We start from the raw sequence: 25,204 nt of genomic DNA on the forward strand, positions 1-25,204 counted from the left end.
GAACGAATTTAAATTCGAATCTTCTTAGAGAAACAGGATATCAAATGCGCAAACAAAAATTCCCGACAGAATTCTGACCGAATTCAAATTGATTTGTCGATTTTTTTTAGAAAATGTGTAGACGTGTTTGACAGTATGCAGACAAGCTATTAAGGAACTCACGTATAACTAGTTCAATTGAACAATCTATGAACTAGATCAGCCATTCTGTGGAGAAGTAGAATCTTCCAAAAATGTCTGATCGAATTTCGAAAGATGTGTTGAATGACATTAGGTTTGTTGGACTGATAAACTATGTAAAAATACAAATAAAGTTTTTTAGTTCGTGAACGAACCAGTTCTAAGAATGATTCTTTGAAAAGAGCATTTGAACTAGTTCAAACAATAGACATGTGGCGATTTTTATGGCCCCTGTTCTCAACCTATCCTAACCTTATGAACTAGTTCAATCAAAAGAGAGCATATGAACAACGGACAACACTTAAACAAAAGCGTTCTGATAACAATATTCATAAAAATATATAATGGAAGAACAACAGAAAAATAAAATGAACAAAATAACTCAAGGACTACTTGCAGTAAAATTTTCAAAACAACCCCCCAACAGTCCTAAAATAATACTTAAGAGAAAATTTTAAACTTTTTTGGGTGAGATACTAGAAGAAGTTGTGCGAACTTGATGCTGTTTTTTGAGACATATTTCGATATCCAAAAGTTAGACCAATTTCGGGCAATCGTATCCACCGTGCATTTTAGTTCCTCAATGTTGGATGTTTTAGAGTTCTTGGGATATGACGCCAGGAAACATGGAAATAGCTAGATCGTTGTAATCGGGACAAAAAGGACTATGTTCGATGAAATTATCAAAACAAACCTCGAGCAGTCCTTAAACAATACTTAACGCATCGACACATAAGAAGCATGACAATCTTGCTTAAGTCATATCTGGTAAATGACTAAAGACGGAGTTCGACGTAATTCAAATGTGATTCTGAAATCTTTTTATTAGGTCGAACTTGGTATTTAGTCATTTACCAGATATGACTTAAGCAAGAATGCCATGCTTCTTAAGTGTCGAGGCCTTCAAGCGATAATCTTGAACTACTGTGGGGGAGACAGACACTCAAATAAGTTGTCTGATATAAATCTTCTTTGAACTGGATGTACGATTGAAAGAAATATTACGATTTGTAAACTTTCGCCCAAATCGGATATTTAATAAGTAAGTTTTCGTGTTCATCAGTTATTTTTGCTGGTGTTGGCATTAATTATGGACTAACACCTGAAAACCTCCTGAACAAAATTCCAAAACGATTCTAGTCTATCTCTGAACTTGATTTAAGCAATGATCGGATTAAATGTTTTTCTAAAATTCTCCGCAGGTATTGGGTTAAATCGGTTACTCCCTTTGAGAGTTAACGTGTTAACTAGCCAAACCGACGGATGGACATAACTAGATCGACTCCAATGTAACCACTATTTTAATAAGACAATTTGTGGATCCATAAGTCTGAGTATAAAAATGGATTACCCGAAAATTCTAGCTTACTTTTGCTAAGCTGACAAGCTATTAACACAATTTAAGCTGTGTAGTTCATGCAAAAACTAGTTGAATTGAATGAGTTTTTGAAATGAGCGCATGTACAAAGTGAGTCAATATAGTTCTGTTTATGAGCTAAACGAACAACGAACACATAGAAACGTGTAACTAAGAACGACGATAAGAGCAAAATTAATAAGTTCAACTTGATCATACACACGTCTTCAAACAGTATACTTTTAAAAGTTCCGCGAACTCTAGACTTCCGAATGAACTCTGGAAATGAACTTTTTAGTCTAGAGCGTACAACAAGCCTACTCGACCTTGAGTGTCATGTATGAACATAACTAGATCGAATACAAGTTGTATTAAACTGATTTGGTTTTAAAATATGTGGGGTCTAAAAACATTATTTTCAAAAGACACATTTCAGATCCTGAGAATTTCAAAATTAATCAACAGATAATTCAAACTAAATTCTAAAGCAAGTTCGAAAGATGTCCGAAATTAGTTTTGCTAAACTGACAAGCTTTCTGTAACATAATTTGAATTGTGTATTTCATGAAAGAAGTTCACTCAAGTTCGAGTTCAATTAAATGATTATTGGAAATGGACCAAAAGATCTGAGAGTATCAAAATGAATGACAAAACAATTCAACTTAACTCTAATACAAATTGGGGTGATATTCAATATTAGTTCTACTAGGCTAACAAGCTATTATTACCTCATTTAGAGTTGTTTAGTTCATGATTTAACTAGTTTAGTTGAATGATTATTTTAAAAGAGCGTATGAAATAGGTCAGATAATATAGTCCAGTTTAAAAGCTGAAGGAGCAATTGCTAATGTTATGTAGTTCATATTTCATCATCGTTCACGTATAATCGTGCAACTGAGAACGACGATAATAGAACACTTAGTTAGTTCACTACACAAGTTCAAAAAGTATAGTTTCGCGAACGATTAAAACAATTGGGGTTATTCTGAACGTGAGTTTGTTCACTTTTCTCCCTTAAGTTGAAACGGCGGAAAACCAAAATTCACGGGGAATTTTCGTTCAGAATAACCCCCAATATGAAATAATTGAACTACCTAGTCTAGAGCATACAATAAGCATTCAAAGCGTCGATTATCTTCTCAACCTAAACTAACCTTATGAACTAGTTCAATTAAAAGAACTAAACTTTATAAATCACTTTAATTAAGGAACTAAAATGTACATCTCTAACAACGTAGAATCAATATATGACCTTTCATCTTTAACGGAAAGGTCACATTGGGCAGATATTTGCCAAAAAAATGCCATATATTTCTTTGCTAAGTATTATTCAATGGCAAACAAGAAAACAACTAATTTTAGGAAAACAAAAATATATGCCGGCAATGCGCTTTCGCATTGAGCATAATGTCAACAGAAAATGAACTCTGTATGAAATTCACACTTTTTTGGGCAAATATGGGAAAACATATTTGGATCAAATATTTAACTAATGTGACCACCTTATCTTTAGTTGTTCATACATAATTGGGTGTATGAATTACCAAAAAACTTCGTAATCCCAAAATACTCATTCAAGTTCAATATTTTGCCGATTCAATATGAATCAATTCATCTATGAGTAGATCGTTAGCCCCTTAGTTTATAGTTCATCTCACCATATATGAATTGATGTGGTTATTTCGAACTTTTATTAAAAAAAATGAACTAGTTCGTTCATAAACTCGTCCAAGATATTTCAATAGAGAAACAATTTGTTTACTTTTTTCTGTACGCAGAGGAGAGGTATTGTAGGAACAATCATGTTCTAAGAACAAAATAGAGTATTTAAAAAATCTGAAAATGCTAATGGCTAGAAGACAAAGGCTGATTTTGATAACTTCTATTTACACAAAAATTTTTACAAATTTGTAATTATGAAGTATTTATTGAAGTCTTTTTCCACCGTGGTGCAATGGTATGCACGCCCGCCTTGCACGTAGAAGGTCGGGGTTTCGATTCCCCGGCCAGGCAACATAAAACATTTTTCAACGGTGGCAAAATACCCCTCAGTAATGTTGGCGACATTTCCTGAGTATTTCAGCCTTGAAAAACTTCTCCGCAAGTGGTGTCTTAAGACACGCCGTTCGGACTCTGCGATAAACAGTAGGTCCCATATCATTGAGCTAAATATGAATCGAGGTGCCCTCATTGATATGAGAGAAGTCTCCCTTGTCCCATATGGGATGTTGTGGAACATTGTTTTGTTGTTTTGTTTCTTTTTCTTTATCAAGTCACCCTAGTGTCTTGTCCAGGAATCATTTTCTCAATACATACACATATACAATCGAAGGGGGGTTTCCTTCATGAATTATAATGCCTTCAGTTTTTGAAGTTTTGGATATCATGTCGACTAGTTTGTTGATATGATACATTGGTATCATGTCGACTAGTTTGTTGATATGATACATTAGCAGTGGCTTAGAACGCTGAGATCTCGACAACATTGTCTGTTTGTTGGAGAGGACCCAGGTTCAAACCTCAGCCGGGGCAGCCGGGATCTCAGCGTTCTAAGCCACTGCCAATGTATCATATCAACAAACTAGTCGACATGATATCCAAAACTTCAAAAACTGAAGGCATTATAATTCGTGAAGGAAACCCCCTTTCGATTGTATATGTGTATGTATTGAGAAAATGATTCCTAGACAAGACACTAGGGTGACTTGATAAAGAAAAAGACTTCAATAAATACTTCATACCCAGATAGCATTTAGAAGACTGTTTTTTCAAAAATCACATTGAGGAGTCTTTTTAGAGTCCTTTTGGTGATCAAAAATTGATTAAGTCGCTTGTGTGATCAGAAAGGGACTCGAAAGTGACTCCCTGTAATGATTAAAAAGAGTTCAATTTAAAATACAACAACAAATGTGTAGCAATCACAAATTAATCATTGAGGTGTTTAAAATGTGACAATTTTTTGTTATTTATTGTCACATTTTGATCATCTGGAAGATTGAAAAATGCTTAATCAAAAAAGGGTCATACAGGTGTTTGAAAAGTGATTATAATTATGTATACTCTGATCATATTTTGAACAGTTAGGTGATTAAAAACTGATTGCTTTGTTTTATTTTTATTTGGTTGTGAATAAAAAAATAAAATTCTCATATACACTTTCTACAAAATTTTGATATAAATGTAACGTATAATATTAAAGGTACAGACAAACACAACACAACAGGTTTTGCCAAGTGAAATGAAGAAGCAGTATACTAACCACCAAGCAACATAAAGGATAATTAAAAGACATAACAAAGCAGAAAAGACTATAAAACGAAGGAAAGAAACAAAGAAGAATAAAAAGAAAATTTTTTTAATTTATTTCGTCTAACAAAAAGACTCATAAATGACTCCCTAAAGACTTATAAATGATTATAAACATGACTCTAAAAAGACTCGAAAAAGGGTCCGAAATTAATCAACAAAACACCAATAAATGATTGAAATACGACTCGAAAAAGACTCATTTGTGATTTGTTTAGAAGAGTCGCCTGAGGTTGTTTGTTTTCCTACCGACAAAGGAGTCATTTATGATCAGAAAATGAGCTCATATTCTAGCTTTTTAATCGTGCAGTCGGATCAAAAAAGACTCGAATTTGATTAAAATTTTCAAAAAATGCTGACTGGGTAATTACAAATTTGTAAAAATTTTTGTATAAATAGAAGTTACCAAAATCAGCGTTTGTCTTCTAGCCATTAGCATTCAAATACGCCTGATGAGCCTGACTTAAACCACCAGGCGAAACGATCGTAGCGTAATGGTTGAGTGTGTGGTATTTCGCTAGAATTAATTTTTCAATACAAAACTCCTTAGGCCATGTTAGCTCGATTAATCCAATTAATTAATTAAAAAACTTTCATAAATAATGGCCTTCGTCCTAAAAAGAAATTAATAAATAAATAATCTGAAAATATATTTTGTTGGTGCAACAATATATTTTGTTCTTGACATAAAATATATGGTTGAAACAACAATATGTATTTTCAGATTTTTAAAATACACTATTTTGTTCTGAGGATATGATACATCTTCTCTGCGTGTGCATACATAATATCTACCCCATGGCAGAACAAAGAAGTTAGAGTAAATACTACAACAAATACAACTCAACAACAACCACATAGAAATTTGTTTTTGTTTGTAATGTTAGTGTCACCGGTACATGTAAACAAAACAAGAAAATGTCTATAAATTATTGGAATTTGTAAAATTAATATTTTTTCACATTTGATTGAATAGTTTTCAAAAACATGAATGAAAAGTCGTTGAATTTTCAATTTAAATGTTTCCATCCCTGTCCCTAATATACATCGAAAATAGAAATAAAAATATAAAATGTTGTATGGAATTTAACACTAACATTACAGCATTACAGATTTGAAACACCTTTTCCTCCACGCTTTAATTTTAAATATTGAAAACCAAGTAAATATTTTGGTAAATATTGGAAAAACATACATATATTTCTCTCTGCAAATTGATGACTCTCTGGGGTATTTTGAGGTTCCCTCTTCTACTACCACTTACAATTTTTTTCTTCTTGCTGCAGGACTGTCAATCAAAATATTTATGCATTTTTGGCCATTGTTCTCCCCCCGTCAATTGTGACTTGACTGTGTGAGATGTTTGCTTTCTTGTGAAATATTTTTGATTCATCTGCTTTTGTTGATTTTTAACTCTTTCTTTTGTCTTGCCACTCTGTTGACCACACTTTAAATAAAAACCATGGCCATTTTAGGGGTTTCTTATTTGGAATTTTGTCGGCATCTCTTGAGCAAAAAAGGATTTCTCTTATGTCTGTGTGTGTGTGTTTTCTTGGCCTTTTACAAATCCTTTTTACAAATTATTTTCTGATGTTTATCTTGATTTGTGTATTATAATTGATTTTCGACGTTTCTTCTTCTTCTTCTCCTTTTTGCATTTTAGGTGAATACATTCGTTTGCCATTGGATGAGATACTTAACGACGTTATACAATTTGCTGAATTGGCTGGCGGTGAAACGAACGAGGTAAGAAATATACATAATTTTGCCTACAGAAGGGTTTCTGTAGGCAAGAGATATTTTTGATTGGTTCTCTATACACAGAAGATCTTTTGAGAAGGACCTACATAGACAGAAGACCATTTTAAAATACTCTCTACAGGCAGAAATCCTTTCCAAAACGTCTTTATGGAGAAGGGATTTTTTCTTAAGTCTTTTCATAAGTTCAACTATAGAAAGAGGACGTTTTGAAAAGTTGAAAAGTTCCTGAGCAGGTCCACTATAGTGAGAAGGCCCTTTGAAAACGACATCTAAGCAATAAAGGCAACAGACCTTTTCAAAACGTCTTCTCGCAATAAATGACCTTTCCAAGATGATTTCTCTCTATAGAGGCCGTTTATGTCCTCTATGGACAGAGGTCCTCCTGAACAGGCCCACTATAGTTAGAAGGCCCTTTGAAAAAGGACGTCTAAGCAATAAAGACAGATAAATTATCTTTTCTCCCAATTAATGATCTTTTCAAAATGATTTCTCTCTATAGAGGGCGCTTCAGTCCTCTATGGAGAGAAGTCCTCCTCAGATGACCCACTATATGTCTAAAGACAAAAGACGTTTTCAAACGCCTTCTTCCAATAAATGACCTTTTCAAAACGATTTCTTTCTATAGAGATCGTTTCTATCCTTTTCTGAGCAGGCCCACAATACCCTTTCAAAAGGACGTCTAAGCAATAAAGACAAAATACCTTTTCAAAACGTCTTCACCCAATAAATGAGGGCGTTTCTGTCATCTATGGAGAGAATTCCTCCTCAGCTGACCCACTATATTGAGAATGTCCTTGAAAAGGACGTCTAAGCAATAAAGACAAACGACCTTTTCAAAACGCTTTCTTCCAATAAATGAATTTTTCAAAATTATTTCTTTCTATAGAGGTCTTTTCTGTCCTCTCCTGAGCAGGCCCACTATAGTGAGAAGACCCTTTGGAAAGGACGTCTAAGCAATAAATACAAAAGTCTTTCAAATGTCTGTAGGGGACCTTTTGGAAAGTATTTCTCTTTACAGGTCTTCCTTCTATAGAGGATCATTAAAAACCTAATGTCTCTGTATAGAACCATTTCAATATGTCTGTCTATAGCGGACCTTTCCAAAGAGTTTTCGATCTATGAGGACATCTTCAAAATATCTTCTCCCTATAGTGGACCTTCTGTCTTTTCATGTCCTATTCAAAAGTATTTATCTAAGTAGCAGACCTGTTCAAAAGTTCTCCGTCTGTAGAAAAACTATAGAGGACCTCTCAAAAGGTCCTACGGTTTATTCAATAAATTTTCTATCAGTTGAAAATCTTTAGAAAAGATCTTCTGCCTATGGAGAATTTCTTGAAAACCTCTTCTGTCTACAAATAATCTTTTGAAGAGGTCTTCAAGGATCTTTTTAAAAGGTCTTCAGAAGAAAAACCGGTCTGATAAAGTCAGTAGAGAACATTTTGAAAAGATCTATAAAGCACATTTTGGAAAAGTCTTCTGTCTATAGAAAACCTTTAATGTCTACTGAAGATGTTCCTTCATCCATAAAATACCTTCGACATCTTGGGGTTTTCTCTAATAAAAAACAAACAAAAAATAATTCCCCTTTCATCTTCCATCACAGGACGACGACACAACTGGTGCCAGTACCTCAAAAGCTGCTGCGGCGGCAGCCAACAATAAAAAACAATTGAAATCGGATAAAGAAGATAACAACAACGACTCGGATTCCCGCAACAAATCATCTGGTGACTTGGAATTGAAAAGTGAAGGTGGTGATGACGATTTGAAAGATAACGACGTTGAAAAGAAGCTATCCAATTTGGCAAAGAGTGAAGAAGAAGCTAAAGAAGACAACAACAACAACAACGCTGATCAAGAAGACGCCAACGACGACAACGATCTACCACAATCCGAGATCGAAGTCACTTCACTACCATCACCATTGTTTGATTTAGATGACGAAGCAAAAGAAGAACTAGCCGATCTAAGTATGATGTTACATTCTTCAGCCCCCTTTGCACCCCATCACCACCATCATCCACATCATCCGCATCATCGCGGTGCCAGCGCAGGAGGTGTACAAAATTATGGTGGTGTCAATAGTGCTTTCCATCGTCAGCCAAGTTCGGGTGGTTTTCATCATGGTCATCATCAGGTGAGTGAAAATAGAAATGTTAGATATTTTTACTCTTTAGAAGAGTGGGGGGTCCAGACAAGGGAAAATATATTGAAATAAAAAAAAATCCTTAAAAAGTCTTTATAATGTAGAAGGGATAGATGATTATATAAAGAGATCCTTGTATGTTTTTATAGAGAAGCTCTAATAAAATTCTATACAGAAGGTCTGAGGTTTTGTTTTGAGGCTTTGGGAGAGAAGCCCTATGCTTCTATAGAAAAGCCATTACAGGCTTTTATAGAAGAAGCCCTTATATGTTTATATAGAGAAACCATTATAGGCTTCTATAGAAAAGCCCATATAGGCGTTTATAGAGGAGCCCCCTATAGACCCATATAGAGAAGCACTTTAGGTTTCTATAAAGAATCGAGTATAGACTTAAATAAAGAAGGCCTTATAGGCTTCTAAGGAAAGCACTTTTAGACTTCTATAGAGAACCCATTTAGGCTTCTATAGAGAACCCATTTAGGCTTCTATAAAGAACCTCTTATAGGTTTCTATTAAGAAGCTATTTTGGTTTGTGTAGGGAAGCCTGTATAGACTTATATAGAGAAACATTTGTAGGCTTCTATGGAGAATCCCTTATTGGCTTCTAGAATGAAGCTTTTGACTTATATAGAGAAACCTTTATAAACTTCTAAAATGAAGCCCTTATGGGCTTCTTTAGAAAAGCCCTTATAGATTTCTATAGATAAACCTTTATGGGCTTCTATAGAGAATTCTTTCTAGATTTTTATAGGTAAACCTTTATAGGATATTATATAGAAGCCCTTAAGCACGTCTGTAACATCCTAGAGAAACCCTTATAGACTTCTCTGATGAAGCCCTTTTGGCTTCTATAGAGAAGCCCTTATAGGCTTCTATTGAAAAGTCTTTATAGACTTCTATAGAATCACTTTTACGAGCAAACGGAGCCTATAAAGTCTTCTTTTTAGGAGCCTATTAACTGATCTTTATAGGAACTTATAAAGTCTCCGTTATAGAGCCTATAAAGTTCGCTTTATAGGAGTCTATAAAGTCTCCGTTATAGAGCCTATAAAGTTCGCTTTATAGGAGTCTATAAAGTCCCCTTTATAGGAGCCAATAAAGTCCCCTTTATAGGAGCCAATAAAGTCCCCTTTATAGGAGCCCATAAAGTCCCCTATTTAGGAGCCTATTAACTGAGCTTTATAGGAACTTATAAAGTCTCCGTTATAGAGCCTATAAAGTTCGCTTTCTAGGAGTCTATAAAGTCTCCGTTATAGGAGCCTATAAAATCCCCTTTTTAAGAGCCTATAAAGTCCCCTTTATAGGAGCCTATAAAGTCTCCTTTATAGGAGCCTATAAAGTCCCCTTTATCGGAGCCTATAAAGTCCCTTTTATAATAATAATGCATACTTTGTGGAAGCCTATAAAATCAACTTTATAGGAACCAGTAAATCCAACATTACAGGAAACTATAACTTATAGGAAACTATAAAGCCAGTTTTATAGGAACCTATGAAGTCAGCTTTATAGGAACCTATAAAGTCAGATTTATAGGCAGCTATAAAGTCAGCTTTATAGGAAACTATACAGCCAGCTTTATAGGAACCTACAAAGTCAGCCTTATAGGAAACTAAAAAGCCAGCTTTATAGGAACCTATAAAGTCAGCTTTATAGGAACATATAAAGTCAGCTTTATAGGCACCTATGAAGTCAGCTTTATAGGAATCATTAAAGTCAGCTTTATAGGAAGCTATAAAGTCAGCCTTATAGGAAACTATAAAGCCAGCTTTATTGGAATCATTAAAGCCAGCTTTATAGTTACCTATAAAGTCAGCTTTATAGGCAGCTATAAAGTCAGCTTTATAGGAAACTATAAAGCCAGCTTTATAGGAAGCTATAAAGTCAGCTTTATATGAAGCTATAAAGTCAGCCTTATAGGAAGCTATAAAGTCAGCTTTATAGGAAGCTATAAAGTCAGCCTTATAGGAAACTATAAAGCCAGCTTTATAGGAATCATTAAAGCCAGCTTTATAGTTACCTATAAAGTCAGCTTTATAGGCAGCTATAAAGTCAGCTTTATAGGAAACTATAAAGCCAGCTTTATAGGAAGCTATAAAGTCAGCCTTATAGGAAGCTATAAAGTCAGCTTTATAGGAAGCTATAAAGTCAGCCTTATAGGAAACTATAAAGCCAGCTTTATAGGAATCATTAAAGCCAGCTTTATAGTTACCTATAAAGTCAGCTTTATAGGCAGCTATAAAGTCAGCTTTATAGGAAACTATAAAGCCAGCTTTATAGGAAGCTATAAAGTCAGCTTTATATGAAGCTATAAAGTCAGCCTTATAGGAAACTATAAAGCCAGCTTTACAGGAATCATTAAAGCCAGCTTTATAGTTAGCTATAAAGTCAGCTTTATTGGCAGCTATAAATTCAGCTTTATAGGAAACTATAAAGCCAGCTTTATAGGAAGCTATAAAGTCAGCTTTATAGGAAGCTATAAAGTCAGCTTTATAGGAAGATATAAAGTCAGCTTTATAGTAACCTATAAAGTCAGCTTTATAGAAAGCTATAAAGTCAGCCTTATAGGAAACTATAAAGCCAGCTTTATTGGAACCTATAAAGTCAGCTTTACAGGATCCTATAACGTCTGCTTTATAGGAACCTATAAAGTCGGCTTTATAGGAACCTTTAAAGTCAGCTTTATAGGAAACTATAAAGTCAGCTTTATAGGAAACTATAAAGTCAGCTTTATAGGAACCTATAAAGTCAGCTTTATAGGAACCTATAAAGTCAGCTTTATAGGAACCTATAAAATCAGCTTTATAGGAACCTATAAAGTCAGCTTTATAGGAACCTTTAAGTCAGCTTTATAGGAACCTATAAAATCAGCTTTATAGGAAGCTATAAAGTCAGCCTTATAGGAAACCATAAAGCCAGCTTTATAGGAACCTATAAAATCAACTTTATAAGAACGTATAAAGTCAACTTTATAGGAACCAGTAAAGTCAACATTATAGGAATCTATAAAGTCAGCTTAATAGGAAGCTATAAATTCAGCTTTATATGAAGCTATAAAGTCAGCCTTATAGGAAACTATAAAGCCAGCTTTATAGTAACCTATAAGGCCAACTGTATAGGAACCTATAAAGTCAGATTTATAGGAACCTATAAAGTCAGCTTTATAGGAACCTATAAAGTCAGCTTTATAGGAAGCTATAAAGTCAGCCTTATAGGCAACTATAAAGCCAGCTTTATATGAACCTATAAAATCAGCTTTATAGGAAGCTATAAAGTCAGCTTTATAGGAAACTATAAAGCCAGCTTTAAAGGAACCTGTAATATCAGCTTTATAGGAAGCTATAAAGTCAGCCTTATAGGAAACTATAAAACCAACTTTATAGGAACCTACAAAGTCAGCTTTATAGGAACTTATAAAGTCAACTTTATAGGAAGCTAAAAAGTCAGCCTTATAGGGAACTATAAAGCCAGCTTTATAGTAACCTATAAGGCCAACTGTATAGGAACCTATAAAGTCAGCTTTATAGGAAGCTATAAAGTTAGCTTTACAGGAACCTATAAAGTCATGTTTATAGGAACCTGTAAAGTCAACATTATAGGAATCTATAAAGTCAGCTTTATAGAAACCTATAAACTCAACTTTATAAGAGCTTATAAAGTCAACTTTATAGGGACCTATAAACCAACCTTAATAGGAGCCTATAAAATCATACGAGTATTTACAGGAAACTATAAAGCCATCTTTATAGGAACCTATAAAGCCATCTTTATAGGAACCTATAAAGCCATCTTTATAGGAAGCTAAAATGTCCTCTTTATAGGAATCTATAAATCCATATTTATAGGATCCTATGAAGTTATCTTTATAGAAACTTTTAAAGTCAACTTTTTGTGAAACTATAAAGTCAGCTTCAAAAACCTATAGTCATCGTTATAGGATCCTAGAAAGTATCCTCTATAGAAGCCTATAAAACCTCCTTTATAGGAGTATATAAAGCCCTCAATATAGGATCGTATAAAGTCTCCTTTATAGGAACTATAAATAAAGTCTTCTTTATAGGAGCCTATAAAGTCTCCTTTATTGGAGCTCCTCCTTTATAGGATCTTATAAAGTCCCCTTCATAGAAGCCTTTAAAGTCTCCTCTAGAGGGGGCTATAGTCTCCATTATGGGAATATATAAAGTCTATTTTTATATTCTCCTCTATAGGAGCCTATAGAGTCTCCTTTATATGAGCTTATAAAGTCTCATTTATAGGATCCTATAAAGTCTCCTTTATAGGAGCTTACACAGCGTCACCTGAAATGCCCAAACACGTAACCGTGTAGGAGTCTAGAAATTCTTCTTTATATGAGCTTATAAAGTCTTCTTTATAGGAGCCTATAAAGTCTCCTTTATATGAGCTTATAAAGTGTCCTTTATAGGAGCCTATAAAGTCTCCTTTATAGAAGCTTACACAGTCTCCTGTAGGAGCTTAGAAATTCTTCTTTATACGGACTTATAAAGTCTCCTTTATAGGAGCCCTTTATAGGAGACTATAAAGTCTCCTTTATAGGATCCTATAAAGTATCCTTTACAGGAGCGTATAAAGTCTCATATATAGGATCCTATAAAATATCCTTTATAGAGGCCTATAAAGTCTCCTTTACAGGAGCCTACGAAATCTACTTTATAGGAGTATATAAAGACTCTTTTATTGGAGCCTATACAGACTTTTAATGTCTTCTTTATATGAGCCTATAAAGTCTACTTTATTAAAGTATAGTCTCCTCTAGATGTTTACAAAGTCCCCTATAAAGTGTCCTTTATAGAAACCTATAATATGACTTTTTGCAGCATATAAAGTATCCGTTCTAAATGCATATAAAATCTTCTTTATAGTTCATAAAAGTCTCCATAAAGTTTCTTTTATTAGAACCTATGATGCCTGTTTTATGAAAGCCTTCAAAGCCTCCCTTAAATTGAATCTTTTTGTTTGATTTCATTGACCTTCCTGTAAGACGCAATTGTTAATTACGATCGTCTTAAAATTTCAAATTAACAACATCAGCAAAATGATAAATCCTCTATAAGTCTCCAATTTTTTATTTACAAAACCAAAAAAAATCCGCTTTCTGGGAATTCTCATCAATTGTTCGTGGTGTACTTTGTTACGTACGTTCTGGCCACTTCAGTGAGCTTAAAGACCCCGTTTACTGTTTCACCTCATAAGTGAAAAAAAAACAAAAAATCATTAGTGTTAATATTCACATTAATTGAATTACTTTCATTAAGCGTTTTGTTTGCTTGTTGTTGTTCAGCATCCAGACAAAATGCAACAGCAGCAGTCGCGGTAGTAGTAGAAGAAAAAAAACAACTAAATTATTAATTATTTAAAAGTTTCTTTCATTCATTCATGGGAGACAACAATTGCAAAAAAAGTTCCCCTTTTTGTGGCAAAATCAAAATAACAAACTGAGAGGCAGACATTCAGTCAATCCACAGATGCTGATCGGGTCTATGAAAATGAATGTGCCTGCCTGCCTACCATGTCAGTAGACTTAAAGTGTTGAATGGAAATGTTTAACGACTGCTAAATAAACTTGGCTTAAATCCCCAGTTTATCAACAGCATCACCACAAAAAACTGCTAAATTGACATTTAATTACAAAGCTTAGCCCCCCTCATTCTACTCTCCAGGTATAATGTTCGTCGCGTAGATGAGCAGCATTGTAAGATGAGATGTGTGTGGAGGGATAAATATGTTCAGACAGACATTCAATCACCGAGACCATCTTACGGTTGTCAAATCAGTAGTTGGAGTTTTTAGATAGTTGAATTTGTTTTCGCAATCGCTCTCACAAAAAAAACAAGAGGAAAAGGAGGAGGGTTGGCAAAACTGTGTAATTAATGTTAAAATGCCACTGCAGTGCAATTTTTGTGGGACCGTGGATAAAGGCAACTAACCAAAAATGAAGGTGGAATTACTTAGTAGGCCCTTTACCCCCTAAAGCAAAGATTGTGATATTTTAAAAAGTTTTGGCTGTTGATTTTCAAAAATTCTTTGACTCTTTTAACCAAATAAAGTTCTAATTATCCTTATGCCCCTTTGTGTGTCACCTCAAATTTGAATCAATCAACTGCAAAAATCAACACCACACTGAAGAAGAAAAAAAAAACAATTATAAAAATATTTACAAATAATTTTTTGACTTCTTCGCTAAGCCCTGCAAAACACTTGCTAGCACACACGTAGCATATATACAGGTCCACAAACAAATGGAGTTTTTAGATAGTTGAATTTGTTTTCGCAATCGCTCTCACAAAAAAAAACAAGAGGAAAAGGAGGAGGGTTGGCAAAACTGTGTAATTAATGTTAAAATGCCACTGCAGTGCAATTTTTGTGGGACCGTGGATAAAGGCAACTAACCAAAAATGAAGGTGGAATTACTTAGTAGGCCCTTTACCCCCTAAAGCAAAGATTGTGATATTTTAAGAAGTTTTGGCTGTTGATTTTCAAAAATTCTTTGACTCTTTTAACCAAATAAAGTTCTAATTATCCTTATGCCCCTTTGTGTGTCACCTCAAATTTGAATCAATCAACTGCAAAAATCAACACCACACTGAAGAAGAAAAAAAAAACAATTATAAAAATATTTACAAATAATTTTTTGACTTCTTCGCTAAGCCCTGCAAAACACTTGCTAGCACACACGTAGCATATATACAGGTCCACAAACAGGAGAGATTAGTAAATCTCTTCCCTAAGCCTGGGAAATGAAATGTAGGAAGGTATTTCGTGACAACAACAAAACATTAAATCTTATGTTTAATTGTTGTTAAATGCTACTGATGCTGTTGTTGATGCTGTGTATTTGTTTGCTTACCAAATATCACACCAAGTAAATGGACAATCATCAAGCAAAGCAACAAAAGCAACAACAACACCAACGAAAGCAATAGCAAAAGACTAGTAAAATCTCATGTAAATGGGTGTCATTAAGTACCTGACAAAGTCATGAAGCCGCATAATGATGCATGAATGTGCGGCTAAAGCCCAGCAAGGAATTCGCCAAAAACACAACAACAACTGCAACAATGCTACACAATACCACAAAAACCACCAAAACAGAGGAACAAACTAAAGAGAAAAACCACACACGTCATAAAGTCAGTAGCTAAATAATTACCACAAAATAAAGAAGAAGAATTGAGACAGACAAATGGACTAAATGGAAAAAAGGAGCAACGGATTCTAAGATGTGCGGTGTGTGTTTTTGTACCTGTTAAAGCGGCGCAATGCAAATCTAAAGGCTTAGGGAGAAACAGCAAAAGGATTAATTCACAGCGAGCTGCTGGTTACACTTGCTGTGCGCACACACATGAATCCTCATAATTATGCATGAATGTCATCGTTGTTGTCTCTTCTAGCCACTACTAAACATCAAAGCGGAACTTGTCCCCTGGAAATTTTGCATTTCTTTGAGCCATACATGTGTTGTAGAGATCAAAACTGTGATTAATGCAATTTCGCAAAAATCTCAAAGCAACAACAACAACAAAATCCTTTTAATGATTGTTGATCCTTTGTTCTTTTTGGCTCTCTCTGTCTTTAAATGGAAAGTCATCTCCATTAGACGATTGTTTTCTTTGCAAATCCTTTTTTACCGTTAGCAGCAATTGCTAGCTAGTACCGTTAAAACGGTAGAACCTTTGGCGGCGGTAATGATGAATGTCGGCATTGGCAATTGATGCATTTTTTAGAATTTGCAAAATCTTAAGAAGAGAGGATCAAAAGGAGCCGTCACAAATTCACAAATTTGCTTAAGAAATTTATATTTTGAATTTTATTTTCTTTAATTAATAATTACAACAGGGTTCCGTTAGGAGACTTTAGAGTGCTACTAAGGAGACTTTATGGGCACCTTACAATATGCTTTATAGGGTCCTATAAAGTAGTCTTTATAGGCTCCTAAAAGGGACTTTGTAAACTCATATAGGTGAGACTATAAAGGAGACTTTATAGACTCCTCTAAAGGAGACTTTATAGACTCCTATAAAGGAGACTTTATACACTCCTATAAAGGAGACTTTATACACTCCTATAAAGGAGACTTTATACACTCCTATAAAGTAGTCTTCGTAGGCTCCTGCAAAGGAGACTTTATACACTCCTATAAAGTAGTCTTCGTAGGCTCCTGCAAAGGAGACTTTATAGGCTCCTATAAAGGAGATTTTAAAGGAGATTCCTATAAAGTAGTCTTTATAGGCTCCTTAAAGTAGACTTTATAAGCTCCTCTAAAGTAGAGTGGCACCGTGATGCAATGCCCACCTTGCACTCTGTATGCTCGGGTTCGATTTCCAGACCGGGCAAAAATATCGCACTTTCCAACGGTGGCAAAATACCCCTCAGCGTACTGTAGGCGATATTTCTCGAGTATTCCAGCGATGTGAAACTTCTCTAAAGGTCCTAGGTCCCATATCATTGAGATAATATGAGTTTGGTGCACTCAATGATATAAAAGAAGTCTCCCTTGTCTATTCTGGGATGTTTGTGGAAAAATTATTATAAAGTAAGACTTAATAAGTTCCTATAAAGGCGACTTTATAGACTCCTGTAAAGGAGAATTTATAGACTCCTATAAAGTAACCATTATGGGGGTTATTCTGAATGAAAACTCCCCTTGAGATTTTCCACTTTCTCCTTTAAGTTGAAACGGCGAGAGAAAAAATTCGCGGTGTGTTTTCTTTTTATTCAGAATAACCCCCTATAAGTTCCTATATTCTACATTATAGGTTCCTATAAAAGCAGCTTTAAAAGATCGTATAAAAGAGACTTTAAAGGTGCGCCTTTTCTAAATTTAAATGAAATTAAATTTAAAAGAATTTCCACTTCTACAACATTTTCTTTAGACCCATTTCGAAACAAAATCGTGAAAACCTAAAAAAGTCCTAAAAATGTGAACTTTGACCGCGATTTATTTGAAAATCCTTCCGGCGATTTTTTTTTTGTTTATTTTTTTTTTTTTTTTATTTTTCTCATCTGTGAACATTGTAGTTTCAGAAACCGCAAAAACTTCCAAGGTGTAAGCACCTTTCATTTAAATTTAATTAAGGCACACCGTGTGTAGGTTTTAAAGAGGACTTTATATGAGACTTTATAGACTTGCATTGCCCAATAGGAAAATAGACGGTTGCACCTTCCCGAGAGTAGATGAGCCAAAACTACTGTGCATCTGAGACTGCATTTTGTCGTTGTTGTAGCAACGCAAATGTGTTCGTTCGTGTATTATTTCAGTTATCAGGTACCTCTGTATCCTGATTCAAGAATTCTGCAACCTGGACTGGTTGCGTCCATAAGGAATCAGGAGAAAGGTGGATGGGGTTAGCTGGGCAGCTAAACAAATTGCAGTGTATCGTGTGGTCCCAATCCACATGCTGGGCATGTGTTGGGTATCGTGGCGTCAATTCGGGCCCAATGCGAATTGAGGCGGCTGCATCGTCCGGATCTTAACTGGGCTAAAACCATTCGTGTTTGCCTTGGCAGCTGGCGTTCTTCTGCTGCGATGGATGGGGGGTGATCTCCAAGTACGGCATTCACACTGTATCTCTGTACTGCCTGCTCAACCATATCAGTGCGAATGCTAGCCAAGCCTGCCTGATAGGCTCGTTGGTCTAGAGGTTATCTTTTATACCTTTGGGCCGCTCTCTCTCTAGATCATGAAGATCTCGTCTGACGTGCCTGAGTGGAGGAAGCCTGTCCATTAAATTGTGACAAGGATGCTCACTGCGATAAAACCCAAGCAGGTACTGCATCGACAACATCTTATTGTGTTGAATCTTGTAAAATCTTCGTCTCTTCATGAAGATGATCCACTGGTGTCATGAGGAGGCAACCTGTTGCAGTCCGCAGGGCAGCATTCTGGCAGGTTTGAATCTTCTTCCACTGCGTAGTGCTAACCTTTGCAGACCACGCTGGCGCCGCGTAGCTCACCACAGACCGGCCTATTGCATTGTAGGTGGTCAACAAGGTTTCTTTGTCAGCTCCCCAAGTGCTGCCGGCCAGCGATTTGAGCACCTTGTTCCTACTTCTGATCTTATGGCAAATAGCTGTGACATGCACGGGCGACTTAAACATGCTATCGAACGTTACACCCAGTATTTTGGGGTAGTTAGTAATCGGAATCAGTGCACCATCGACGAATATGTTCAGTGGGAGCCTGATTTTAGCCGTCCATGTGGTGAACAGTGTGGCAGTAGATTTAGCGGCGGATATTTTCATATTCCTCAGATGGAAGAACTGCACTAGGTTAGCTATGTAGGCATTTAACCTATCGCATATGTCATCGACGATAGGACCCGACGCCAAGATCGTGGAATTTCAGAAAGGTAGAGGTTAAACAGTTCCGGAGATATCACCCCTACTTGGGGAACTCCCTGTTTTACTCTACGGTGTTTGGATTCCACAAACGACTGCCGTCCGCATATATAGTTGATTACCCAACGTTTCAAACATGGCTGGAGAGTAGTCTTCTCTATATCCTCGAACAGCTTGGCATGGTTGAAGGTATTGAAAGCCTTCGATACTGTCCGGTCGCACGGCCTTTTCTGGTTCAGTCCTCTACTGATATGTGTGGATATGGCGTCTAATGATGTTGTAGTACTATGCATTTTCCGAAATCCATGTTGATGTTGCAATCCCACGGCGGCCGGTTCTATGCACCGGATTGACTCGGAGGAATCTTCGACCAGGGGCCGTCACCTCAAGAATTATGTGTTTGTGTTCGTGAGACTGCACCTTTTTGAATGAATACTAGCTTGTTGACCTAGGGGTTCTCTCATTTATATCGTTAAACCTCTCTTCCTAGATCATGAGGAAAGCGATCAAGCCATGTGTGTCCGTCTGTCCATTTTAAATTGTAATCAAACTCCAGGACCGATCGTCACGAAATAAAGATTGGTCTCCCACCAGAATAGACACCTATTGTTATTGGTAATGATCGTGAAATATTTAGCGGGTGAAATGGACCAAAACCAGAATTTTTACCCAAATTGAGGACATTGTTCCGACATCTCAGCTTGTCTCAAATAGCTGCAACATTCGCGGGCAACGTAAACATGCTGTCGAATGTGGTCCTTAGAAACTTTGGGTGGTGACATTCAACTCTGTGCTCACCTATCTGTAGTCCACGTGATGAACAGAGTGACTGCAAGCGATTATTTGCATATTCCTCTCGCGGAGGAAGGTAATAAGAGCAAACAAATAAATTACCAAGATCTTACAATTATCCGCATACGTATGTCCTGAAACAGAACCAATGCTGATGATAGGCAACCGGATAGCTATTTCGGACTCTGGGGCAAGAGTCTTTGCTACGGGAGACAAAAGTAAAATCCGTCTTTATGATTCATCTGTGTTGGCATCCTAGCCTGCGTCAGAAGCGGGGCCATACTGCGCATTTTCCAGACTTCGGACACGATGTTGGTGGCTAGGCACGGTTTGAGAACTTTACTGACAACTCCCTGCTCATGCAGCGTTTTTATACCTTCCGCCATTGTATGGAAAGTATATTAACCTTTTTTCTGTTTGTAACACATCGAATTGGGTGCCACCGTGGTGCAATAGTATGCACACCCGCCTTGCACGATGAAGGTCGTGGGTTCGAAACCCCCCCCCAGGCAACATCAACACTTTTCAACGGTGGCAAAATACCCCTCAGTAATGTTGGCGACATTTCCTGAGTATTTCAGCCATGTAAAACTTCTCTACAAGTGGTGTCTTAAGACACGCCGTTCGGACTCGGCGATAAACAGTAGGTCCCATGTCATTGAGCTAATGTGAATCGGGGTGCACTCATTGATATGAGAGAAATCTCCCTTGTCCCATCTGGGATGTTTGTGGAACAATTATATATATATAACACATCGAACTAATCACTTGCGACTATATAAAGTATATATATTCTTGATCAGGATAACATTCAAAGACGATCTAACCATGTCCGTCAGTCCGTCTGTTGTAATCACTCTAGCATTCGCAATAATTGAGCTAGAGCGCTTTATTTTTGCACCCGAGGGTCTTTTTTTCCATAGGCAGATCAGGTTCAGATGGGCTATATCGGACCACTTTTTGGTATAGCCCCCATATAACGGTACCTCCCGATTTTGGGGATTTAAGCTACAAATTTTGCCCGAACCACCTGTAATTTGACAGTTGAGGTTCCTAGTGATCACAAAACATCTCCACTAAAAACTGTCAACATAGGTCCATGTTTTGGTATAGCCCCGATGTAACGGTACCTCCCGATTTTTGGTATTTTGAGGATTTTAGTTAAAATTGTAATTTGACAGTTGAGGTTCCTAGTGATCACAAAACATCTCCACCAAAAACTGTCAACATAGGTCCATGTTTTGGTATAGCCCCCATATAGCGGTACCTCCCGATTTTCGGTATTTTGAAAATTTTAGCTATAATTTTTGACAGAACTACCTGTAATTTGACAGTTGAGGTTCCAAGTGATCACAAAACATCTCCACTAAAAACTGTCAACATAGGTCCATGTTTTGGTTTAGCCCCCATATAGCGGTACCTCCCGATTTTCGGTATTTTGAGGATTTTAGCTAAAATTTTTAACCGAACTACCTGTAATTTGACGGTTGAGGTTCCCAGTGATCACAAAACTTCTCCACTAAAAACTTTCAACATAGGTCCATGTTTTGGTATAGGCCCGATTTTAACGGTAACTCCCGATTTTTGGTATTTTGAGGATTTTAGCTAAAATGTTTCACCGAACTACCTGTAATTTGACAGTTGAGGTTCCAAGTGATCACAAAACATCACCACTGAAAACCGTTAACATAGGTCCAAGTTTTGGTATAGCCCCGATGTAACGGTACCTCCCGATTATTGGTATTTTGAGGATTTTAGCTAAACATTTTCACCGAACTAGTTGTAATTCGACAGTTTTGGTTCATATTAATCACAAAACATCTCCACTAAAACTATCAACATAGGTCCATGTTTTGGTATAGCCCACATATAACCGTACCTTCCGATATTTGGTTTTTTGAGGATTTTTGCTACAATTTTTTACCGAACTACCTGTAATTTGACAGTTGAGGTTCCAAGTGATCACAAAACATTTCCACTAAAAACTGCCAACATAGGTCCATGTTTTGATATGGCCCCCATATAAGGGTACCTTCCGATTTTTGGTTTTTTGAGGATTTTAGCTACAATTTTTGACATTTGAGGTTCTCAGTGGTCACACAACATCTCCACCAAAAACTGTCAACATATGTCCCCCGCATTTTCGATATTTTTGACCGAACTATTTGCAATTCGAAAAACTGTCAACATAGGTCCATGTTTTGGTAGAACCCCCATATAACGGTACCTACCGATTTTTGGTTTCTAGCTACAATTATTGACCTAAGTATCTGCTATTCGACATTTGAGGTTCCCTGTTGTCACAAAACTTCTCCACCAAAAATATAGGTCCACACTTTGTTATTGCCCCATATAAGGTTTCCGACCGATTTTTATACCCTCAGCATTTATGCTAACGAGGGTATATACACTTTCATACGGGCAAAATGTGCCTCATTGAAATAATGGTTTTAGACCCCAAGTATGTTTGGACGAAATGTGTTTCAGGCAATTTGTAGTCGATTTAACAACGTCCGTCCGTCTGTCTGTCTGGCTGGCTGGTGCACACGATAACTCTCGAAAGGATGAACCGATTTGGTCCAAAAGTTATATATATATTTTGTCCAAACTTAGTTTAAGTTCGAAGATGGGTTATATCGGTCCATTCCTTCCGGTACCTCCCCCACAAAAAGTTCGAACATTTTCGAAAAATTTGTGCGCACGATAACTCTTGAAGGGAATAACCAATTTGGTCCATGCCTTGCACATCGTGATATTTCTACCAAACATAGATGAGGTTCCAGTATGGACATAATCGGTCCACGGCTTCGGGTACATCCCACACAAAATTTCGGAAAAGTTCAGTTTAGGACCTGATCTCGAATCGCTTTGATTTTTGTTGCAGCAACTTGTATTCACTGCCCCCCATACGACGGTACAAGTTTATCAGGGGCAAGTCCATATTTCCTGAGAAAATAGCCTAAAAGTTGCAAAGAGCCCCTATGACACCGTGTGTAGTGGTTGGAGCGCAAGATAAATATCGGTCCAAAATTTGGTCTTCGTAATATTTTGTCCAAACATAGTTTAAATTCGAAGATAAGCAATATCGGTCCACTCCTTCAGGTACCGTCCCCAAAAAAGTTGAAAAATGTCCGGAAAAATTGTGCGCACGATAACTTTTGAAGGGAGTGACCGATGTAATCCATACTTTGCACATCCTAATATATCTACCAGATATAGATCAGGTTCGAATATGGACTATATTTGTCTCATCCTTCTGGTACCTCTCACACAAAATTTCGGATAAGTTCACTTAAAGGCCTGATCCCGAATCACTTTGATTTGTGTTGAAGCGATTTGCATTCGCTATCTGCATTTGACGGTAAAAGTTTTTTCAGGGGCAAGTCCATATTTCTTGAAAAAGCAGCCCGAAAGGTGTAAAAACCCCCTATGTGACCATATGTGGCGGTCGGAGTGAACGATAACTCTCCAAGTGTTCAACCGATTTGGTCCAACATTTGGTATTCGTCATATTATATCCAAACTTAGTTTAATGGGGCAATACCGGTCCACAACTTCCGGTACTTCTCCCCAATACTTAAAAAATGTCGCTAAAATGCTAGGACGATATCACTTGAATGGGGCAACCAATTTGGTCCAAACTTTGGATCTCCTAATATTTTGTCAAAATTAAGTTTAACATCTAAAATGGCCCATATCGGTCCTCCCTAAGGGTACCTCCCCCACAAAAGTTCAACATTTGTGTCCTAGTGCAGTTAATTCCTAATCAACATTTTTGTCGGCAGGTTTAAATGTCCAAAAAGGGCCACAAAATTCAGGTCACCTAAAGACCTTAGGTGAAAGTTTCACTTCACATTGGCTGAAGGTATATATTTGTCGACAAAGCCGACTAACACGTTTTCTTGTTTTACCTTATTTAGTTATCAGTGATCACAAAATATCTCCGCCTAAAATTGTAGTCCAGAATATTTTATGGTGGAGGGTATAAAAAGTTTGTCCCGGCCGAACTTAACGCTTTTTTAGTTGTTCAACATTACAATGGAGATTTGGTTAGGTTCCTACGCTTTGGATGATTTAGCGTCCCTAATGGCATTTCCAAAATCACTCCCGGGTTGCTAACTGACAATTAAAATAACTTGCGCATCTTTTAGTACCCCCTTTTCAATTTCGTCAAACGTGACTGAGGTCCTATCTTCCTTCGAGAGTGATTTAACCGTTGCCCAGAAATCACTTCTTCTTCCGCTTATGCTCACCAGTGTCAACTTTCTGAGTCTGGGGTCACTAGGGTTAACTCGACGAACCTTATCATACTCATTTGCTTCATTTGCGGATGTCCATAAAGGCTCCCTTTAGGTTGTCTACTCCTTTTAGGACTTCTAGAAAGACTCCACTTGAGGATTTCTATTTAAATATTTATTTAAAATAAATTATTCTATTTAAATATTTAAATCAATTTATTCTATTTAAATATTTAAATTCCTGTGTCTATAAATATTTTATTTATTTAGAGACTGCCTAAAGGATGACTTGGATTCGAAGAGTAGCAGACCTTCGCTAGAGCATTGTGATAAATTTTTATCCATACATTTTTTCCTTCCTTCCTTTCCTTTGGGCATACGGATTTTATTCTTATATCTTTAGCCTGATGTAGAATACAAAATGTGTAATAAAAATTTTGATTATAAACTGTATCCTTCATGCCTTGGCAAAGGATATACAAAACATAAAGCCAAGTCCGCAATTTGTCCAAATGCCTTAGAGTGATGCGTTAGCTAAGGCGTTATTGAAAACTATTGCACTGTTACGTAGGTATGTACATACATATATACGTAAAATAAATATTATACTACTTTTTTCCAATAGAGCAGTGCGTGTTTATTTGAAACAATGCCCTAGGAGGTTTTAGTGCAACTTGAAATTACATAGTTGTATCTGATGATAATTGTAGACCAGGGTGAATCTTGAACTTCAAATGTGGTCACGTTAGGAAAACAAAAAAGCAAATAACAATACCACATTTCACAAAACAGATGTTTTTGTTGTTGTTTTTTTTATTTTTTTTTTAAAAATGTTGCGTTAGGGAAAGGCAGAAGTAATAAAGTTCCAAATATAGAATTATTATATTTTTTAATTTTTTGTTATTAAAAATGCATGGTTTGCCTTTCGGCAAATAAGGTGGGAAATATTTTTCATACATATAAAATATATAAAAATATTTTTTAATATTATTTAGTACATATTCTGCATTATATTGCTATATTTTTTCTATTTCAAATATTTTCAAACCCCTGTCTCATGGTTGGTGGTAC

General features: G+C 36.3%; 1 protein-coding gene across 19 annotated transcripts in view; it reads left to right on the top strand.

The window, feature by feature from the left end:
- The window catches only part of cnc (NFE2 like bZIP transcription factor cap-n-collar), a 258,184-nt gene that overhangs the window by 203,474 nt on the left and 29,506 nt on the right, over nt 1-25,204 (top strand). For all 19 annotated transcript variants that reach the window (XM_073959460.1, XM_073959457.1, XM_073959458.1 and 16 more), the window contains 2 exons: nt 6,507-6,589; nt 8,208-8,741. In XM_073959460.1, coding sequence (XP_073815561.1) covers nt 6,507-6,589; nt 8,208-8,741 — 617 coding nt within the window. The remainder of the gene's footprint in view (nt 1-6,506; nt 6,590-8,207; nt 8,742-25,204) is intronic.

Source organism: Musca autumnalis, unplaced genomic scaffold (assembly GCF_047663935.1).
Source record: "Musca autumnalis isolate F117 unplaced genomic scaffold, ASM4766393v1 scaffold_1, whole genome shotgun sequence".
Taxonomy (NCBI): Eukaryota; Metazoa; Arthropoda; class Insecta; order Diptera; family Muscidae; genus Musca; species Musca autumnalis.